General features: G+C 36.5%; 2 protein-coding genes across 3 annotated transcripts in view; one reads left to right on the top strand and one right to left on the bottom strand.

Annotated features, from left to right (window-relative positions):
* The first annotated feature begins 2,563 nt into the window (after nucleotides 1-2,563).
* nkx6-3 (NK6 homeobox 3) lies at nucleotides 2,564-5,882 on the top strand. The gene is made up of 3 exons (XM_039669507.2): nucleotides 2,564-3,081; nucleotides 4,039-4,208; nucleotides 4,927-5,882. The coding sequence occupies exons 1-3, from the start codon at nucleotides 2,664-2,666 to the stop codon at nucleotides 5,155-5,157; spliced, it is 819 nt and encodes a 272-aa protein (XP_039525441.1). The 5' UTR covers nucleotides 2,564-2,663; the 3' UTR covers nucleotides 5,158-5,882.
* A 6,664-nt stretch (nucleotides 5,883-12,546) lies between these two features.
* inpp5l (inositol polyphosphate-5-phosphatase L) overlaps nucleotides 12,547-21,962 on the bottom strand; it is a 47,047-nt gene continuing 37,631 nt past the window's right edge. Inside the window, exons 9-16 of one of the 2 annotated variants that reach the window (XM_089119399.1) lie at nucleotides 21,736-21,820; nucleotides 21,549-21,644; nucleotides 20,076-20,150; nucleotides 19,918-19,991; nucleotides 18,458-18,569; nucleotides 18,187-18,255; nucleotides 18,012-18,071; nucleotides 12,547-13,807 (exon numbers count right to left, since the gene is read on the bottom strand). In XM_089119399.1, the coding sequence (XP_088975525.1) occupies nucleotides 18,030-18,071; nucleotides 18,187-18,255; nucleotides 18,458-18,569; nucleotides 19,918-19,991; nucleotides 20,076-20,150; nucleotides 21,549-21,644; nucleotides 21,736-21,820 (553 nt within the window). In that variant the 3' untranslated portion in view covers nucleotides 12,547-13,807; nucleotides 18,012-18,029. The remainder of the gene's footprint in view (nucleotides 13,808-18,011; nucleotides 18,072-18,186; nucleotides 18,256-18,457; nucleotides 18,570-19,917; nucleotides 19,992-20,075; nucleotides 20,151-21,548; nucleotides 21,645-21,735; nucleotides 21,821-21,962) is intronic. The other variant, XM_039682782.2, reaches the window with a different exon arrangement.

Here is a 21,962-nt window from a genome sequence, read left to right as displayed (position 1 = left end):
TGTGCCAAGAAAACATCCCCCACACCATTACACAACGCATTCTCATCCTATAGGGCGTAATCTAACTGACACTTTTGACCATGCATCTAAATCCGACACACATGGCAACCTTTAGCGTCAGTTGGATGACGCGGGTAGGTTTCGGTCTGGGGTAGGGTTAGGGTTAGACCACTAGTAGGCGCGTCTCATATTGACGCTAAAGGGTGCCATGTGCGTTGGATGTGATGCATGGTCAAAATGAGAACGGGCTGCATTACACCACCACCAGCCTGCACAGTGATAACAAGGCATGACGGATCCATGTTCTCATTCTGTTTACGCCAAATTCTGACTCTACCATCTGAATGTCTCAACAGAAATCGAGACTCATCAGACCAGGCAACATTTTTCCAGTCTTGAACTGTCCAATTTTGGTGAGCTCTTGCAAATGGTAGCCTCTTTTGCCTATTTGTAGTGGAGATGAGTGGTACCTGGTGGGGTCTTCTGCTGTTGTAGCCCATCCGCCTCAAGGTTGTGCGTGTTGTGGCTTCACAAACGCTTTGCTGCACACCTCGGTTGTAACGAGTGGTTATTTCAGTCAAAGTTGCTCTTCTATCAGCTTGAATCAGTCGGCCCATTCTCCTCTGACCTCTAGCATCTACAAGGCATTTTCGCCCACAGGACTGCCGCATACTTGATGTTTTTCTCTTTTCACACTATTCTTTATAAACCCTAGAAATGGTTCTGCGTGAAAATATCAGTAACTGAGCAGATTGTGAAACACTCAGACCGGCCCGTCTGGCACCAACAACCATGCCACGCTCAAAATTGTTTAAATCTTCTTTCTTTCCCATTCTGATATTCAGTTTGGAGTTCAGGAGATTGTCTTGACCAGGACCACACCCCTAAATGCATTGAAGCAACTGCCATGTGATTGGTTGATTAGATAATTGCACTAATGAGAAATTGAACAGGTGTTCCTAATAATCCTTTAGATGAGTGTGTGTGTGTGTGTGTATATATATATATATATATGTCTCTCTCTCTCTATATACTGTATATATACAAGTATATATATCTATATATATCTATATATATATATATTTGTATGTGTGTGTGTAATGGTGTGGGGGGAAAAAATACTTTTTTTCTCCATTACTTCACCTGATTTTAGCACACCATTAGGCCACATGATGGAGTTTTTCGGTTCCTTGCCACTGTTGCCTTTGGCTTGCTCAGTTGGGGATATTCAAATAATTAACCAATCAGTAATATCCTAGATCAGCTATAACAAATGTGTATGTTTATTCACTAAGAAACTAACATTGTTATTATGTTTTGATTGATACTTTGATGCAATCTATATTGTGAAAGCACTATATAAATATACTTGACTTGACTATTTATATATTAAAAAAGGTGTTTGTGTGTATATACTATATATATATATACAAACACCTTTTTATACCTCAGAAACTACCACTGGCACTACACAACTTGTGAATGCTTGTGTCAAGAAATTTAAGAATTTATGCATGCACCTACACAATCAATAGCTCAGCGCAAACTGTAATTGTAATACTCTTTTGAGCTGGACAGAATATCAAACAGTCTAAGACCAGAAAGTCAAGGACAAGGGCTAGTTTATGGTCAGAATGACCATTTAACTTTTGCTCTCAGAAAATGGGTGTCATTGCTGAAGATTCTTTACACTTATTTCATTATATAACACATTTTGTTATTTCTCATTACCTTAAGAAAATGCGCTTGTTGAACTGCATCTTGCAATTGCATTACATCTTTGAATAAACACATTCAACATGTGACTTTTTCCATTTTTCCAGTTGTAGACTACATAAAAATCAAAAGTACTTTGATACTTTTGACTAAAATTATAAATTGCTCTAGAAATACAATTTAGATGCAAATATTTTGATGAATTACGTCAAAAGTAGAGAGGGGAAGATTTTGCAGCTGAAATTAGTAAGAAAAAGAAATATGTCAGACATAGTCACCAAACGTCTTATTCATCTTCCACAATGCCACAATCATTATGAAGAAAATTACTGTGTCAAATATATTCCCAATGACCATCGAAGATGACAAAAATCCCATTTCCTTGTGTTACGCTTCCTAGCTGCCCCTCCACAGCCACGGCAGACGCCCCATTAAAAAGCTACTTATTCTCACCCTGACTTTTTAAAAAACTATTAATCTGTTGACAACCAATCAAAGGCTGTCCCACTGCGAAAACAGACCAATGAAGAGATCAGGCACGTTGAGCGGTTAACCAATCAAGACAGGGCATTCCAATCCTGTCCATCATTATGTTGGACTGTGTAAGGTACATCTTATTTATGACCTGCAACCAGAGAGCCAGTGGGACATTTGTCTGTGCAACGGAGAGTGGCGCTGGGTGTTCACTTTGGGGTTCCAGCATCCATTATGGACTAGTTAAAAGAGTTGAGGAGAGGAAATAAAAACAGACTCTGACCTGACCTTTCACACATTTTGAACCTGGTGTGATGTGAGGACCACACTGAGCGCTGGAAATACTCCAGATTATTAAATCAGAACCCTCCGGACTACTGGATGTCAGGACCTTGGTAAGAATCAGCCTGGAATCATCATCATCATCATCATCCTCGTCACTGGAAACAGAAGAAGAGCGCACACTAGTTTCCATGGAGTCCAATATTTCAGGGTCTTTCCTATTCAACAACAGCTTGAACCAGTTCCCCTCAGACATCAAGGCCCCGGTGTGCCAGTACTCCATTCCCAACTCTTTCTACAAGCTCAACCCCACCAATATCAACGCTCAGCTCCAGGCTGGCACTCCGCATGGCATCAGTGACATCCTGAGTCGATCCTTGATGGGCGGCCCGGGAGCCCCTGCGCTGTTGTCCGGGTACCCCGCCATGGGTGGCTTTGGGACAGCTGTGCCCAGTCCAGGGGTGTATTATAATCGGGATTACGCCCCATCGGGACTGAGCGCTTTCCCTAAAGCGGGTGTTGAGTGTTCGGGTATGAAGGGCAAAGGCAGCAGCTGCTGGGTGGACGGAGGGTACGAGTGGAGAGGAGCGAGACAGCAGTGTGCCAACAGTAAGTCTGTGCAAGATGCACTTCCAGTTCATTTGAAAGAGTATTACGTGAACAATGTGACATTTACTAATACTAATTTACCTTCTTTACTATTTAGTAGATTTATGTCAATTGTTTGGATACAGAAAAATATTATTTTATTAATTTTAAAACTCCCAATTAGACTGTATAAGGACTTGACTTGATGTGATCAGGTTGAATATTAGTCCAGTTATTAATTCAAATGAATATTTTAACATTTCAGTGGAAATGTTACAAGATTTAACAAATCAGTGTGATATTGTCACTGTATATAAAATTGACTGTACACACAATGCAAATTATATTTAAGTGAAGGTTGTGGACAAATTTTCAAATGACTTTTTTCAGTAAACAAAATATAAAAATTTATATTTTAATGAAAAAAAAATTATTTAAGTGGAAATATTTTTTCAATGATTTAACAAATCAGTGTGATATTATCCTTGTATGTAATATTGACAGTATATGATATAAATTCAATTTGAATGAAAGGTTGTGGAAAATATATAAAAAAAACAAGATAAAAATAATTGTAGTGGCTTATCATTTTAAACTGTAAAAATATGTATATATAAATCCATATGAAAATTATATTAAATATATTTAAATAATTATGTTTATAAAATATAATAAACATTATAACATAATTCTATCAAACATTTGACATTTTCATTGACATTTGTTGACTATGAGAAGTAAAGCATTTTCTAATACTGCAGATATTCTTTTATTTCTATTTATTCCAAGATCTCCTAGTTTCAGTTGTAATTAATATGAATGTTTCTAACATAAAATAAAAAATTGGTCATTTAAAATTCCATTTGCCCAATTCATGCTTTTAAATCACAAGGTTAAATAAAAGAGAAGTGAAGTCATATCAAATGTATCAGCACATGCAGGTTTAGTTGGGATACACAATCTTGTGTTTCTCTTTAGATGGTGGGCATCACACTGAGACGGCGGGGAAAAAGAAACACACAAGACCCACTTTCAGTGGGCATCAGATCTTCGCTCTGGAGAAAACATTCGAACAGACCAAGTACCTGGCCGGACCAGAGAGAGCCAGACTGGCATACTCACTAGGAATGACTGAGTCACAAGTTAAAGTAAGTTAACGTTGTAAAAAATATTTTCATGACTTATCACAACTTTTTTTCTTTTGTCAAATCAACTTTGATAATTAAAGGGATAGTTCACCCAAAAATGAAAAAAACCTATTGTAGGAGTTTCTCTATTCTGTTGAACACAAAATAAGATATTTTGAAGAATGCTAGTAATCAAAAGGATGATGGTTGCCAATTAGTCATTGACTTAAAATACTATAAAAATCAATGGCTTTGGCAATGGTGACCAACATTCTTCAAAATATCTTATTTTGTGTTTAACAGAAGAGAGAAACATATCCAATTTTGGAACAACATGAGGGTAAAAGCCTAAATGATGACAAAATATTCATTTTGGGGTTAGTTATAACTATCCCTTAAATTTGGTTCAGATATGGAGTTTCTGTTGATGAAACAATCTCAATCATTTTAGTATATTAACTCCCATTTTTAATTTCAATAAACAACCAGGTTACTTTAAAAATGAAAAGAAAAGTTAAAACAACAATAATAGTTCTGCATTCCTGCGTTATTCAAAATAAAATAGCCTATAGGCCTGCCTACTCATTGGTTGGGGATTCAAGTTGGTAAAATTGTTGAGAAGCAAAAGTATATTCTGTCTAACTGACATTTTCAAAGGTTTGTCGTGTGAGTTCATTTATTTGTAACGAGTTTTAACAGCACCTTACCGTATGTGACGCGGTAATGTGATTCCTCTCAGGTGTGGTTCCAGAACCGGCGCACTAAATGGCGGAAGAAGAGCGCGACGGAGCCCAGCTCCACACAGCCCTCGCGGGTGGAGAGTGCAGGAGACGGCTCAGAGAACGAAGTGGAGGACGAGGAGTACAACAAACCACTGGACCCCGACACGGACGACGAGAAGATCCGACAGCTGCTGCGAAAACACCGCAGAGCTTTCTCAGTCCTGCGCCTGGGACCGCATCATCTCTGAAGGCGAAGGCACGTTCAACAGGCCGCTGTCTCATTACACAAACTTACGAACAAACACGCATTTTCATACACTCCCAAAAACAAGGGTTCTCAAATTATACGAATACACAGTAATATATAACCGTTCTCGACAACACTTTCTACGAAAATTATGACCACCATTTGTTTTGCCAAGGGACAAAAAGGGGTGATCAAAATGGATGCTATTAAACAGCCTTTGGCATTTCAACGGCACAAATTTAAATAGTAAAACAATGATGATAGGTCTATAAAACTATGGCAAAATAACATGTAAAAAAAGACTAAATGTGCAGTGTGTTGCCGAATTAATTCATTGTGTAAATGTATTGTATTGGGGGGGGAAACACATTTGTGGACTTTTGAATAAAAAGATTAGGCTATAGTTATTGGGATATGGATCTTTCTTGTGACAGCTAGGCCTGTTAATACTTTGTATAACAAATTATTTTAATCATTTTAATTTTGAACTATTCATGGCTATTCATTTGATTTAACACAAGCCATTGTTATTGATTACTTTGTTATAATACAATGTATTAGGCCTATCTAAATATATAGCCATGAATAAACCGTTAGAATTTATTATAGGCTACTGTGACTGACAATTATTTACGAGAACATACAATTGACAAAATTTATAAGGCCTTAGGAATCCATTTTAAGGCATTAAGAATACATTTATGTTGCATTATAAAAGCTTCAAAGAAAGTGTTACACTGTAAAAAGTGGTCAGTTGACTTAACTTAAAAAAGTGAGGAAACCCGTTGCCATAAAATTAAGTAAATAAAATTAATGCGTAATTGAAATTAAAAATGTCAAGTTCCCATAACTTTTTTTTCAATTACGCATGAAGTTTATCTACTTAATTTTATGGCAACGGGTTTCTTCACTTTTTTAAGTTAAGTCAACTGATCACTTTCACAGTGTACCCAGTTGTCGTTGAGTTCTGTATTGAATATTGCTAGAATTTATTCAGAGACAAAATGCATTATAAATGCTCATGAAACAGGGATAATAAGCAGATATGGTCAAATGCAATAGGATACATAAATCAATAACGAATTAATTGTATTCTCACTCTCTTTATATCATTACGGCACTGCATATTTACATTCTTCCCTTTCTTCCAAAAGTTACACGCATTTCATGTTCTGCCAGTGGAGTTAACCTCCTGCAACTGCAACCCTCTCAGTCCATAAATCAGGTCAAGTTCAAGCGGGGATGTTTAGTAATAAGACAGACAGCATGTTTTCCATAATGCAATACAAGCACTGTAGAGATACTATTGATTTTTAAAAACTCTTGAAGACAGGGTATAGATAATAACCCCAATAATAAATAAATGAAACCATGAATAACACTCAAATGTTTCACATCTAAAATGCATATAATCTAATGTATATGATCTGTAAATTAATCATGAAGAAAATGCACAATAAATTGCTGTTTTGAATGTTGAGTTTGTCCTGTTGTTTTGAAAATCTGTTCAATCTTGTAACGTTTTAAAGAGGTCAAACAAAAACGTTTCAGCATGCTAGATAGTGAACATTATGAAAGGAATAAAATCTTGAGAATATTAAGTTACATTTTAAGTTAATGCCTGAGTCTAACCTGTTGGGGAAAAAAGGCAGTTGGAACTGTCAGTAAATGTAAAACTTATTCTGATAATTCTACAGCAAATAAGCAGTGACTGGATATTAAGTGGTCATTGTCAGTTTGATGAATGTCATTTACCTAATGGCTCCTTTGAGACCAGTTGTCTACAGGGAAGCATTAGTCAGATCTCAGATCCTTTAATCTAAATGAGAGAGCAGATGGTGGGAGTCTGTGTACGTCTTGTTTAGCATCTGCTTGTTATGGATGTCTTAACTGAACACCTCAATTAAAGGGTCTATAATGACAATGACTCTGGATTGATCAATTATTGTGAAACAATTGACCGAACAGGCATCAATGGATCTTCTTAGTGATTCTAATTTTAGCACCAGTTGCAATATTTAAAATATGGAAAAACTCAACGGCTGCGTCCGAAAGCTGAACAGTGCTGCCTCCGCAGGCAGCAAAGGAAGTCAACAAGACGCATCTGAATCCAATGATCGTGTCACATCCTGACTCTCTCTAATGGATTTTTTGTATCCATCGCTGCCTTTGATATCCAACAATACTGTGCATTCTGTGACAGCTTAAAACATAAATATGGCATCTGAAAATTGCAGTTGATGGTCAGTGTGTGTAAATGTACGTTCTTTTCCCCACTTTTGATTTCTAGTGAGAAATTACTAGTGTAGTAAATAAATATTCACTTAAAAAAAAAAAAAAACCTTTTCTGATAATTTATTCACCCCCATGTCATCCAAGATATCCATGTCATTCTTTGTTTCTTCAGTTAAAAATATTTTTTTTCTCCATATAATGGACTTCATTGGGAACCAAACAGTTCAAAGTCCAAAAGACAGTTTCAGTGCAGCTTCAAAGGGCTTTAAATGACACCAGACGATGAATAAGGGTCTTATCAAGCGAAATGATCGCTCATTTAAAAAAAAACAACAACAAAATTTAAGTTTTATAAGCTCAAATGGTCGCCTTGCTCTGTTCTGTGATGCGCACTCGAGACTCTCCTGTTTGAACTCGTTCATCAAAATGAACAAATCTTTTTCTGAGTCAATCCGTTCATTTTGTTCATTGAATCAACCAACTGACTCGAAAAAAGAATCTTTCATTTTGATGAACGAGTTTGAACAGGAGAGTCACGAACGGGCATCACAGAACAGAGCAAGGTGACCATTTGAGCTTATAAAACTTAAACTTTGTTATTTTGTTTTTTTTATATGACCGATCGTTTCGCTTGATAATACCCTTATTCATTATCTGGAATCGTTTAAAGCCCTTTGAAGCTGCACTGAAACTTAAGTCTTTTGGACCTTGAACCGTTTGGTTCCCAATGAAGTCCATTATACGGAGAAAAATCCTGGAATGTTTTCATCAAAAACCTTAATTTCTTTTCGACTAGGATATCTTGGATGACATGGGGGTGAGTAAATTATCAGCAAAAGGTTTTTTAAAAGTGAACTACTCCTTTAGTTGTCACCAAGTTGCCATGCGCAAACACTGCCGAAGTCAAGGCAATGAGCCAAGTCTATATCAGAGCAAGTTTCTTTCAGTTAAAACAGCTCAACTTGCATTTTAGTCCAGGGCTAGCTTAAGCCTGGTCTGTGAAACTGGCCTAATATGTTTATTATTAATAAAAGGAAGACTTGGGTTAATGGCTGCTGAAAATTCAACTTTGCCGTCAAAGATAATTATACTTTAAAATAGATTAAAACGAAAAGTTATTTCAAATTGCAGTTCATTTTGTTAAAAAAAAAAAAATACTGTATTTATTAACAAATAAATGCCTTGGTAAGCATAAGAGACGTACCAACCCCAAAGTTTTGAACATTAGTGTATGTGTTCATATATTCAATTGCAATTCACATTTTTCTATCTATCTATTTATTTATTTATTTACCCAATTTAAATATTCGGTTATATGTATCTATTAGGCTAAAAAAACACACAGTTAATCTGATCAGTTGAGGAATATATACATTTTATTAGGAAATAAGACATACCATATTTGAGAAAAACATTCATTGGTGTTGAAGAATGTATAGTACAGTAAGAGGGTCTTTAGACAGTCTAACATTCGACAGCACATTAGGTACACTAAATGCACTGCTACTGTTTTACTGGATCTTAAATCTGTTACAACCGATCTGCCAAACACAAGGTCTGTCTGAAATCATAAAATGAAAAAAAGAAGGAAAAAACTATATTTGGCACATTATCAAGCATCATGTACATCTTCAATCACAAGAAAGTCAACAGTCTTTTTTTTCTCCTGCAGTTTTTAGGTATGAATATGACTGTTTAAAGGGACAGTTTGCCCAAAATAAAAATTCTGTCACCAATATGAGTTTTTTTTTCTTTTTCTGTTGAACATACAAGAAGATATTTTGAAAAATGTGGGTAACCAAACAGTTGCTGATCCCCAATGACTTCCACAGTGTGAAAAATACAATATCTGCTTTTGTGTTCAACAGAACAAAGAAACACACACAATAAGTTTAGAACAACTCGAGGGTGAGTAAATGGTGAACTTTCCTTTTGTTTACTCCGAACAATCTATAATTTCATAATGGCAAATGTTCTGATCCTATTGACAAGTTTCGTCCTGGCCCAGCAGTCACAATTTATCTTAAACTTTTCAACAGACACTGTATATTACAGTATATTTGTCATATTTCTAGGGTGGCTCCATGGCAGAACCTGATTTCACCAAGTACAACATGTTCCTGGATCAAAAGTAGAACAACATTCTAACCAATAAGATTTGAAGGACAAGTTTGCAGTTTATATCAATGTTAGGCTTGCACTCATGGTTAGGTGGTTCTACATCAGTGTAATTCACAGATTATTTCCCTCAGATTTTAGAGATAACTTATGGATAGGGTTAGGGTTATGTTTAGGGGTAGAGGGATATGATCAGAAATGTTTTTTCCAGGATCAACAAAATATGTTCACCCAGGAAAGCGTCTAACTCTGCAAAATCGAGACATGCTAATCCATGCTAAAAACATTGTTTAAGTCAGAGACACAGAAAGTATAAATAACTTACAGTAAAGGTTAACATACAATAAGCAATGTGACTGATTTCACAATTGCTATGAAAAAAAGATCCCTTTTATTACGGACTATGAATGCTCACACCACTGCTAAGTAAAATACTTCCCCAAAACCAGTGCAAACATGAATGGCTACATACACGTGTAACTTAGCATGCTAATAACAGTGCACATAAATCTCAAGAGACTGTAGTGTTTGTGTTTATCTGTAAAATCTCAAATGCTAAACGACACCTATGCCATTCCTACAGCGACTCCGTGGCCTCCTATTGAACCACGGTTTGAAGCGAAGCCCCAGAGAACAGTAAATTATGTTGACCATACCATGAATCAACTTCAACAAGTCCATTATTGACAGGTGGGCTGTACGATTTAACCCTCACACCTAAATTATGCGTGGGGGGTGTTCAGATCATATTGATTTAATCAATAAATTCAGGTTTGGCTAAGAAATCACAGCCCTGTCATATCTGGATATAATCCCTTGTAAAGATTCAGATTGTTTGTTTGATTTGGGTTTGAAATGTTGCTGAGGACATTTAAAGGAATATTTTACTATAAAAGTGTGTCAACGTAAATCTTGCATATTGTCGGTTTGGTTATTAAAGGAGTAGTTCATTTTTAAAAAAACTTTTGCTGATTATTTACTCACCCCCATGTCATCCAAGATGTCCATGTCTTTCTTTCTTCAGTCGAAAAGAAATTAAGCTTTTTAATGAAAACATTCCAGGATTTTCTCCATATAATGCACTTCAATGGGAACCAAACGGTTCAAGGTCCTAAAGGCAGTTTCAGTGCAGCTTCAAAGGGCTTCAAACGACACCAGAAGATGAATAATGGTCTTATCAAGCGAAACCATCTGTCATTTAAAAAAATAAATACAAAAGTTTAAGTTTTATAAGCACAAATGTTCGCCTTGCTCTGTTCAGTTCAAACTCGTTCATCATGACTTTTTTCGAGTCATGACTCGAAGGGTCCTAGATAAGACCCTTGCTGCATTCACACCAGACGCGAATAGCGCGTCAAATTCGCGCCTAGTTTGACGCTTGACCACTTTGTGTTAATTCGCGTGTCAAGAGTGAAACTGACGCGTGTAAAAACAAAAGTTTGAAGCGAAGTTTACGCGCGTGACACGCGTCAGAATCGAAATCCGTTGGCGGCCATTTTTTTATGTCGACGAGCATTCATCGAGAGAGTCACTGCTCTGTATTTGCTCTGGAGAGCTAGAACAGCGGCGTGGGGATCATCGTCACCGTATTTGTGTCCACCGGACGCTTCGGAGGTGAACCGTTTGGATGACGGCCGCTGTCAGCGGTACTTCCGCCTGTCACACGCCCAGTTTGATGACCCGTATTGGAGCGAGGATCACCCTCGCCCTCATCCATCTAATCTAGCAGTCATTTAATTTTGTTTTGATGATAAATAGAGTCAGCCTTCAAAAGTTATTAACCTGTCCTGTGATTTTTTTTTCTCTCTTTCATCTCCAGACACGAACTTATGCACATGTTGGTTGTCTTTACATCATAATACTATTTCATATAATCTAGATATGGAATGAATAACTGTCAATACAAAATGAACATGTCTCGTATATAGAAATAAAGTTTTAAGTGATAAAATATTTGCTTAGTTGTGCATAATCCCACCATACATTTAGTCATATTACAAAATAATTTATTGAAGCATCCAGATACTTCACCACATGAGCAAGCTTCTGAGCTCCTGATTGGTTAACGCGGCGCGAATTGACGCCAAAGTTCAGATTTTTCAACTCGGGCGGCAGACGCGAATTCGCGTCAAACGCGTGAATGCACAAATAGTACTAACTAAATCATACGTGCGTAATGCGCTTAATGCGCCAGACGCTCAATTCGCGCCATTCGCTTGAACTTGATGTGCGAATGAAGGCCAATTTATACTTCTGCGTCGAGGGTACGCCGTAGTGTACGGCGTTGGCTACGCACGTAGGCGACACCTTTGTGAGCATTTATACTTCTGTGTTCAGGTCTTGGTTGCTCTGCAGTACTGCTCCGAAACGCTAGTTGGCGGCGGAGGGTTTTAATGTTCCACTGTTTAGATTCCTTGAGTTGCGGCTAGGTTAATACAAGCCTGAAAGAGAGCGGATCATGTTGGAGTTGGAGCATATTGAGGTGGAAAAAAAGTTAATTTTAGTGAAATTAATAAAACTGAAAGGCAGAAATGAGAGAAGAGGTCGGAGGAGATGGTACGCGTGGAAATTCGTGAGAAGGTACGTGCAGAAATGTGTAGGAGGAAATGTGATGCTACCTAGCCGACCAATCACCGATCTTGCGGCCTGCGTCGTCGCGACGTGTAGTTACATTTTTGAGGAGGTGCGCGTCAGGCTACGGCGAAGGGTATGCGGTATGAGACGCGTCTCTGCGTATGCTACGCCGTACCTACTGCGCGCACCCGAAGTATAAATTGGCGCGTCTTCCGCGCAGCGTTCTACGCCTCATTCGCGCAGCAGGATCTTTGCATTGACTTAACATTGAAATCATTCGCGCCTGACGCACTAGTCGCGTCCGGCGTGAACGTACCATTATTCATCGTATGGTGTCGTTTAAAGCCCTTTGAAGCTGCACTGAAACTCTCATTTGGACCTTTAACCGTTTGGTTCCCATTGAAGTCCACTATATGGAGAAAATCCTGGAATGTTTTCATCGAAAACCTTAATTTGTTTTCGACTGAAGAAAGAAAGACGTGGACATCTTGTATGGAAAGGGGGCGAGTAAATTATCAGCAAACGTTTTTTTAAAAGTGAACTACTCCTTTAATACATTTCTGAGCATCAGTGACTCCAAACATCCCCAGATGGACAAACAAATTGATTCAATAACAGTAACGTTGCCCTACGTATTTACAATTTAATGTCATTACATGAAGCAACACATAAGGTAATTTACCACACAGAATCCTACGATATGAAACGTGGTAATTACAACTAGTTTTAAAGACATTTAATGCTGGACAAACACCAATGAAAACCTATATAGAGCGGTTAAACTAAACTATACGAAATACCCAAGATCCAACGCAAATAAAACAACAAATAGATCTCCGAACGCTATGCTCCACATTAGCATTCCACATTGCACTAGTGCTCTAATTAAAAGTCTGGGGGCTTCCAGGCCAGGGCACTCTGGGTGGGATTTCCATAATTCACAAGTGCTAATGGCTTTATAACTTGTCCCTTGCCGTCCTGTACATATTCTATTGATCCGAGAGTCTTGACTAACAACCCCGCAGAGACAATGACTGAAGCTGAAGAACACGCTGACAGCCATAAGTGCTGAGGCGAGTGTAAATGCAAAAACACACCATTATGATTCCACACTCACACATGCAGGAAGTATAAGAACTGAAAAGCAACTAGCTGAAAGCTGCACTTTACTCGACACGCATGCACACGGATGATGAAAGAGATTCAGGAGTCAAACAGCCACAGCTTGTGCATCGCAGCAGCTTGCGTTTGGATACGGTGTGCTTATTTTCAGCATACTCGCATACAATGAGTAAAAGCAAACGAATGGAGTTGTAATTCCCACTCTATGCAAAGTCCTATGCTTAGTTGTTTGTGAAAAGTCAGGAGTTGAGAGCTTTGAGAAGTCTCTGTGCTCTTTCTCTTGGTCCTTTTTGATTTTGTCCTATTTTTCGTTGTTCAGAAATTTCTGAATGTCATGCTTAATGAACAAACCTGAAGTCTTTTTTAAATGTGCATTATGATGAAAGTAAAACTAAGAGAACATTTCAGAAAATGAACAGTTCTTGTCCTTTACATTGTGTGCCCACTTTAATTTGCCAGGAGATTTCAGGGGGTCCTGTAGGGGTTTTCTCATTGTCTCGATGTGTGTGAGAGTGAGTGTGTACTTGTTGTAGAGCCCTGGTATGATCGGAAGAGATGACCACAGAAAAACCTCTAGGAACACGTCAGCAACACAGGAAGTCCTGATAAAGAGAGAAAGAGTGTTAATTTAAAACTTATTTATGAAAACATATTAAATTTGCACATGACAACTTTGTAAATGATGGTTTATGGGTATTTGACATGAATTATTTTTGGATTTACTGAAGGAAAAGGGTGATTCAAAAAATGGTATGTGACCAGTTACTTATCTTAAAGGGATACACCCCCGTTTTTCATATTAAACTATGTTATTCCCTTAACTAAGACGAGTTGATACATACATCTGTCGTCTCAGTGTGCAGTCAATCGCTCTAGTGCGCGAGACACTTTGAACGCACTTAACTAGCCCAGTTCATTCAATATGGGCCAAGCAGAGAAGCGACCAAACACCTCCACGTTTTCCCTATTTAACTAAAGTTACTCGAGCAGTGTAACTCGACCTAGGACGGTGACACAAAATAAAACGTTGCGCTTTTCTAAGCGTGTAAAGTGATTTTACTGTGGCGAGTCGAAGTGCTCCCAATTGCTTGCTGTGGTATTCCAGCGCAACGTTTTATTTTGTGTCACCGTCCTAGGTCGAGTTACACTACTCGTGTAACTGTATTTAAATAGGGAAAACGTGGATGTGTGTGGTCGCTTCTCTGCTTGGCCCATATTGAATGAACTGGGCTAGTTTAGTGCAATCAAAGTGTCTCGCGCGCCAGAGCGATTGAGTGCACGCACTGAGACGACAGAGGTATGCATCAACTCGTCTTATTTAAGGGAATAACATAGTTTATTATGAAAAAAAACGGTGGAGTATCCCTTTAAGACGTACACTTCCCATTGCATATTGAAATAATTTTAACCTGAAATCTTTATCTTGATAAAACCATTCTATGGTTTTGTTCATCTGGTGGAAATGTGTTGTCATTATTTTTAGTAATTGTAGAAAAAATGTAAACAGTGTAAATAGAAAGAATGATATTGGGTTTATGAATGTACAAGAATTAACAACCCGATCTCATGGGAATTCGTACGAATTTTACGAGGTGGCTAATTCGTAACAATTCGTACAACCTCACTCATTCAAATTAGTATGATTTTTGCTAAATCGTACATATTTTACGAATTCGTCAATTCGTATGAATTCGTACGAATGACCTACCCCTGACCCCGCCCCTAAAGCTACCCATCACGTGGGTTTAGACAAATCGTACGAATTCATACGAGTGAGGTCATATGAATTAGTACAAATTAGCCACTTTTTAATTACTCGTACGAATTGGTTGTGAGATAGCGTTGGAATCAAACAGAAAGCTGTGAAATTATGAATGTGTAATTTTGTCTTTTGAAAATTTTTATTGTACTGTATTTCATTCCATTTTAGATTTTAAATAAAACTGTTCTTTTATCTTTCTTATTCATTTGTTCTTAATGGCCGACGCCGTTTATGTTTGCATTTTTTAATTCTCTCTTCTCATTATACCAATGTAAATCTTTTTTCTATTACCAATGAGTATTAAGCACAATCTTTACATATATGCTATGTAAAAAAATTGGTAAATTGGTAAATTTATTTGATTAAGATAAACCCCTTGAGATGCAACATCTCGTTTTCGAGGGGGTCCTAAAATTTGCCATGCTTTGTGTTAAGCTTGACCAGTTGTTGTGGGGTGAAGAATTTATTGAAGGTTTGTAGTGTAGCATTCCTTCAGCAGCGGTGTTAGCATGTCGCCCTTCAACAATCTTAACCCAAAGTTCTGTCTGTGAGACAAAACTTTATACATGATGGGCTACAAACAATAGAAACCTGTTCTAATCTAACTTGCTAATCCACACTGAACAATGCTGATTCTTTGTCATTCACACCTATCAGTTTCTGTGGGCCGTACATCTGAATGGGCCATTTGGCCCACACCAGACATCGACAGAGTGGATTACATCATAGGCGTCATTTACGGGGGGGACGGGTGGGACATGTCCCCACCACTTTTTGCCAGGGTCGATTTTGTCCACCACTTTTGAAACATCTCGCGGCACAGATGTACCAATACAAATAAAACATATCCAGTTAACAGCATTCGTTTCATTTGTTTGTTAAATAACAGGCGATCTAGCACTGAAATGTGTTGTCTTTGCTCGGAAACGCGCTTCAATCCGTTCCGGTGAAATCAAAAAAAAAAATTTCTCACAAACGTGTCCCTGTTTCTCATGGGTTCTAATCCGCTCTCGTATATATATATATATATATATATATATAATTATATATATATATTTCCCTCATCAAATCATATAACCACTGATAAACATTATATCAATTCAACCACGGATAAACATAATTGGTTTTGATGAGGGGGAAAAAAAAAACTATACGAGTGCGGATTACAACCCCGAACCTTCCAAGTCTCGACACTCTAGGCAAGAATTCTACCACTGGACCATCTTTGTACATTTACAAGAAAAGGCGTATATATTACTCACTATACTAACAACATAGTTCTCATTGTATGACCAATTCCACCCAAACTACCAACACATTTTTGGTCGGACATCACATCTTTGTGCTCATTTTTATTTATGTACATCAGGAAGCTACAGGACATCGTCTTTCAAAACATGACCTACTCGAAAGAGAAAAATAATGAATGCATCATTGTACCCAGCACTTTTGAAAATGCCCTTCCGAATAAGTCTCTGTCCCCAGCACATTTCAAACCAAACTGACACCCATGGATTACATCTGATACACAGTCACAATGTAAATGAATCTGATGACTGAAAATACAAAATCAATGCTTTGCCGGCTATTCTATTATCTGTCTGTACGGTTTCACAATCTGTGCAGAGTTTTGTATTGTTTGGTATTGAGTACAGTACTGTACTGAATGTACAAAAAATGTTTACACCAACTTCTTTGTTTCAGTTTTTCACAAACTGAAATGTTTTACAAATGTACATTGTACTGTCTTACACATAATATTAAACAAAACAAAAACAAAAACCCTCCACAATCCACTACACCCCAATTCTTCAATTTAAGGACCAAAGAATCCCAATGTCCATAATTTAAGTCTATTTGGAGATTAAACGACAGACCAGCTGCAGTTGTAAACCCATCTAAACAATAGACAAGCGTAACCTATAGAACACACATAAAACTGCCAGCAAAACAAAATCACCGCCCTAAAAATGCCAATATGGGACAACAATGCAGGATAGATCTGTGTTCTGTGTATCTGTAATTAATGAACACTGGTGCGTTTATGGTCCAGTGCGGTGGAATTGCTTAGCGTAGGCTTGAGAGCCAGGGAATCCAACAGACATAGATCAGGAGACGAGCAGCGGGACCCGTCTTCCATCATCTCGGCTCGGCGTCACAGTAAATGAGGGCCGAGGGGCTGCTAACGGCTCCTCGGGGAAGATCAGAACAGAACGCTTAAGTGGACTGACGGACATTCTGCGACTCAGTCTGGAATTGGGAGAGGTGTACTTGGGTGGTTGACAAATAACGTGGACATAAACCTTTTTTCAACATCAAGATGTTGAAAGTCTTGATTTTGTTTTTGGGGTCTGGTGGGATTTCATGTTTGAATGTTCAAAAACATTATTTTTTCACATATTTTACATTGTCGCAGCAACTCTCTTCCCAGACTGCCAGCAATGCTCTGTTTAGATCTGGTTTATATAAAGCCCCTCCTTTTTAAAAAAACACAATGTGCTCTGATTGGACCAGTGTGTTGTGATTGGTCAACGTGTTTTGGAAATGTCACGCCCTTACCATAACTAAGAGGTTCAAAACACTAATCAACCAGGCCTCACCCCCCTATTATTTAAATTAGGAATATTGTAGCTCTAATATTGTAGTCAAAACCAATTTAATCACCATTTTGTCTTTGTTATTTATTTCACTTGTGTGACGAATATATGTGTACAAGTACAAACATTCCATATTTACTCAATGAATATTAAGATGCATAATATAAAATTAGAAGCATAATAATTATTAAAACATTACAACTATGCAATTTAATATAGTTTTAGTTGAAATTCGAGTCATACTGCAGTTATTCTTCAACATAACAAATAAAGTTAATTCTGTTGGTGACTTTTTTACACAATTTGATGTAATTCAAGAAATTATATATAAAAAATAGAGTTCAATTAAATGCCAATATAGTTTTATTGTATTTCTTTACATTATACCTGTACCAGTTCATATTATAATAATATATTAGGAGAAAAAAAAACCCTGAAAATCCTCACCCTTTGACTCTCCTAGTGTCAATGTGCAATTGTCTTCAGTGGAAAAAACAGGAAAACAGGCTGGAGAAAAGACATAAAACATAACCAATAAAATAGTCATTTGAGTAATTGATTCATCCATCAGCATTTGTTGAAATATTTGGATTTGGATGGGATGTTTGAGAGATCTGATCACCTTGTGGTCTCCCATGCAGATGTTGGAGCCCAGTGTGTTATAAACAACCCCACTCTCACTCCCTTCCCTCTGCAGACAACAAACAATAAACCAGTCGCTGTTCATCATCATCTCAAACATGCATATTGCATATACTTTGGTACCAGATGATGATTGATTTAACACGTGGATTTGTGGTACAGATGAGCATATTTAGTTATGGTGTAAAAGAATATGTAAGAAAAGAAGAAGAAAAAAACTTCATTAAGACCACAATAAAAGTAATACGTACCCGTTGAATGATGTCACCCGCGGTGTGGGACATTAGGATGCGGTCACACCATGCCGGGCATCGTGTGTTCATGTACTGTGTAGGTTTAGTGTAGTCTTCACTGTATGGGTAACTGAAACATTAAAATGCAAGCAGAACTCAGACATGAACATTACACTGTTTTGACAATTACAATTCATTATTTAACCCCTCACTTTGCAGCCACGTTGAGAAAAAAAAATCATAAGTTAACTGTTATTTAAAAAAAATTAAATGGTAAAATTGACCCACAACATATTCAACTACTGTAATGTCACAATGACACACTGGCGTTCAAAAGTTTGGGGCCCAGGGAAGATTATTTCTTTTCTTATGTTGACCATTCATTTGATCAAAAATACAGTCAAAACTGTGAAATACTATTATAATAATAAAAAAAAAAATGATACTTTAATATATTTGTTTTCCCGCTTTGTTGACTGACTCTGAATAAAAACTGTGAAATGCAATAATTAAAATGTTGAATAATATACTATTTAATCATTTAATCTCACTTTATTAACCAGCGTCTGTGCTGTTGACCTTCGATGGTCCAATTCAACCATACACATAAGCAAACATGACTTTAGTTAAACATCACATTTGTGTTTCTTTTTTTTTTTTTCTGAAGTGAGAATGTTGAACTTTCTTCTCCTGGGTCATCTCTCAAGTCATTTGGTGTGAAAGGGCCTTTGCATTTGCCAAAAATTGAACTTTTGTTCAGTTTGTTGTTTAGTTCAGCCCAGGTGAGAAATAGTAATGCAATGCATTATTTTCCATAAAAACGCAACTAAGTAATGCAATTAGAAACTCACAATATTGTAACACATTCTTTTTAAAAGTATTTTTTCCAAAATACTGGTCTTTAGTGTCTCAAGATCCTTCAGAAATGATTATAACATGGTGATCTGGAGCTCAAGAAACATTCCTTATTTTTATCAATGTTGAAAACAGTTGTGCTGCTTAATATTTTTTTTGTGGAAAAAATTCAGGATTATTTGATGAATTCAAAAGTTATTGATGAATAAGAAATGTTTAGATTTTCTAACATTATAAATGTCACTTTTGATCAATTTAATGTGTCCTTGTTAAATAAAAGTATTAATTTCTTCCAAAAAAAAATTCATAAAATCTTGCCGACCCAAACTTTTGAATGATATTATTCAAAAGTAATGTATTTCTGTAAAATAATAATAAAATATTAATCAGGAAATGATGTGATGTAGAACGTGATTTTACAGTGTTCATTCAGATTTGATTGGTCCATGAAAAGTACAGCTATTATTATTCTAAAAAAATATATTTTTAATTATATACTTTTTTCTATATCAGGCCAGAATCTGATATTACATTTGATTTGTACCGTTGGAATATTGTGCACTATTTAATATTGTGCACTTTACATTCTCAGGTGTTTGACAAGACTTTTTAAAGTTGCTCACCTGGGAGGAAAGCAGATATCCTCCTCTGTGATGACGTCGTGGAACTCCGAGATCTCCTTATCATACTTCAGCAGCTGAAAGACATAACTCATTTCTAGTGATACACTCTTATGATTCAATCATAATCAATGTCTAATTTCTTAAAACAAATTTCAGACCTCTTTTCCGTTGTTTTCTCTGAACACCGCCTGGTGCAAGTAAGCAAATAACTTGGTCTCTATGTGAAGGAGAACCTAGTGATGGAGTAATAAAAAAGAAGGACAGAAAAAAAAGAATGAAGTATTGAAAAGAAAGAAAAGGAACAAAACATGAGTAAAGAAAAAATAAACACAAGGAAAGACAAAGAGTAAAGACAAAGGTGAAAAGAGAAGGACAGAGGTTAATGCCGGGCATAAAAAACTAGCAAAGAACGGAGAGTAACTCCAACTTTGCTGGCACAAAAAAAAATGAAGCACAGGTCTGCAGGAGTGATCTAAATGCAAGCTCGCATTTTCAGGACTGGCAAGAAGTCAATATCAACCGTCCAAGAACCATAAATCTGGCTGGACAGTGTACTGGATATGTCTGAGCACACACAAAAAGAAAAAATTAATCATCTCTTGGATGCTAAGTCAGATCCTTTAACATCTATGTTTACAAAACCTCAGGAAAGCAAGCGTCTCGGCAGATTTGGTGGTGGCTCTGTAATTCTGCATTTTGGTGAATTAAGATTTTATATATATATATATATATATATTAGGGCTGTCAAACGATTAATCGCGATTAATCGCATCCAAAATAAAAGTTTGTGTCTACATAATATATGTGGGTGCATTGTGTATGATTATTTTATATATTTATAAATAGACACATGCTTGTATATATTTAAGAACTATTTTATATAGTATATACTGTATATAGATGTATATAATTTATATTATATATACATTTAAATATTTTATATATAAATAATATTTTTTTCTTAAATATGCATGCGTGTGTGTATTTATATATTTACAAAATAATTATACACAGTGCACCCACATATATTATGTAAAAACAAACTTTTATTTTGGATGCGATTAATCGCGATTAATCGTTTGACAGCCCTAATATATATATATAATACTAAGTAAATTAATAATGGTCACAATGGCCAAAAAATGATTCATACACAACCATTCAAAAGGTTTTGGTCAGTAAGATTGTGTTATGTTTTAAAATAAAAATGAATATGCTCACAAAGACTGAATTTATTTAATAAAAAAATTAAAAATGTAATATCTTCTAGTCTTATTTAATTTATCTGTCAGAATTTATTTGAAACAGAAAAGACATTTAAATGGTTACTGAGGATTTCTGTCAATTTCGCTCAATTTAATGCATCCTTGATCAATTAAAAATAAAATTGTTAAAATGTACAAAAAAACAGCAATTAATGGAATGTGTAAACAGTCCGTAAATTTACCTCAGACAGACTCAAGTTAACTTTGCAATGTCTACTGAATGACTGAATCTTAATCTGTAGGCTTTCCTCAGAAATAATTGATATATGCAAATGTCTGTGGTTAATTTGATTAAGTAATCAGCATATAATATACCTAATTCAATATCTCTTTTCATCAAAACAGCTTTAATAATGAATAAATCACCTGGTGGTCATTGTCTTTCTCTTCACAAATGATTTTTTCTACCTCGTTGCTACTGTCTTTTTTTACCGTCTGGACATCAGCTGACATGGAGAGGTTCTGAACACAAACAAATACACATATTAATCTTTACATAATGTATGTGTGTATGGTCTCTTTGGTGTGTGTGGAATATATCGCTCAGATTTACCTGTACTAGACTGAGTGTGTCGAGGCGGAAATTGAAATCCCCAAACAGGAAGAAGGGAAGGGGACTGTAGCTGTTATCTTCTAACCTGCGAGAGAAGCGAAAAAGTTTGATATGGGACCACAAACCACATTACAACTCAATGTCTTCTCTGCTCAAGGACAACATCAGCATTTAACTGATGCAATTCTGTGTTTGAGAGAAAATTAACTAGAAATAATGTTGACCTG

This window comes from Pimephales promelas, chromosome 14, assembly GCF_988280905.1.
Source record: "Pimephales promelas chromosome 14, fPimPro1.hap1.1, whole genome shotgun sequence".
In the NCBI taxonomy this organism is placed as follows: Eukaryota; Metazoa; Chordata; class Actinopteri; order Cypriniformes; family Leuciscidae; genus Pimephales; species Pimephales promelas.
Note: the sequence above shows the minus strand (reverse complement) of the source record. Positions and strands in the feature narration are given on the sequence as shown.

Coding starts and splice junctions, on each gene's coding strand:
- nkx6-3 (XM_039669507.2), top strand. CDS start 2,664: ATGGAGTCCAATATTTCAGGGTCTTTCCTATTCAACAACAGCTTGAAC. Junction 3,082..4,038: donor GAGACAGCAGTGTGCCAACA/GTAAGTCTGTGC, acceptor GTTTCTCTTTAG/ATGGTGGGCATCACACTGAG. Junction 4,209..4,926: donor TGACTGAGTCACAAGTTAAA/GTAAGTTAACGT, acceptor GATTCCTCTCAG/GTGTGGTTCCAGAACCGGCG.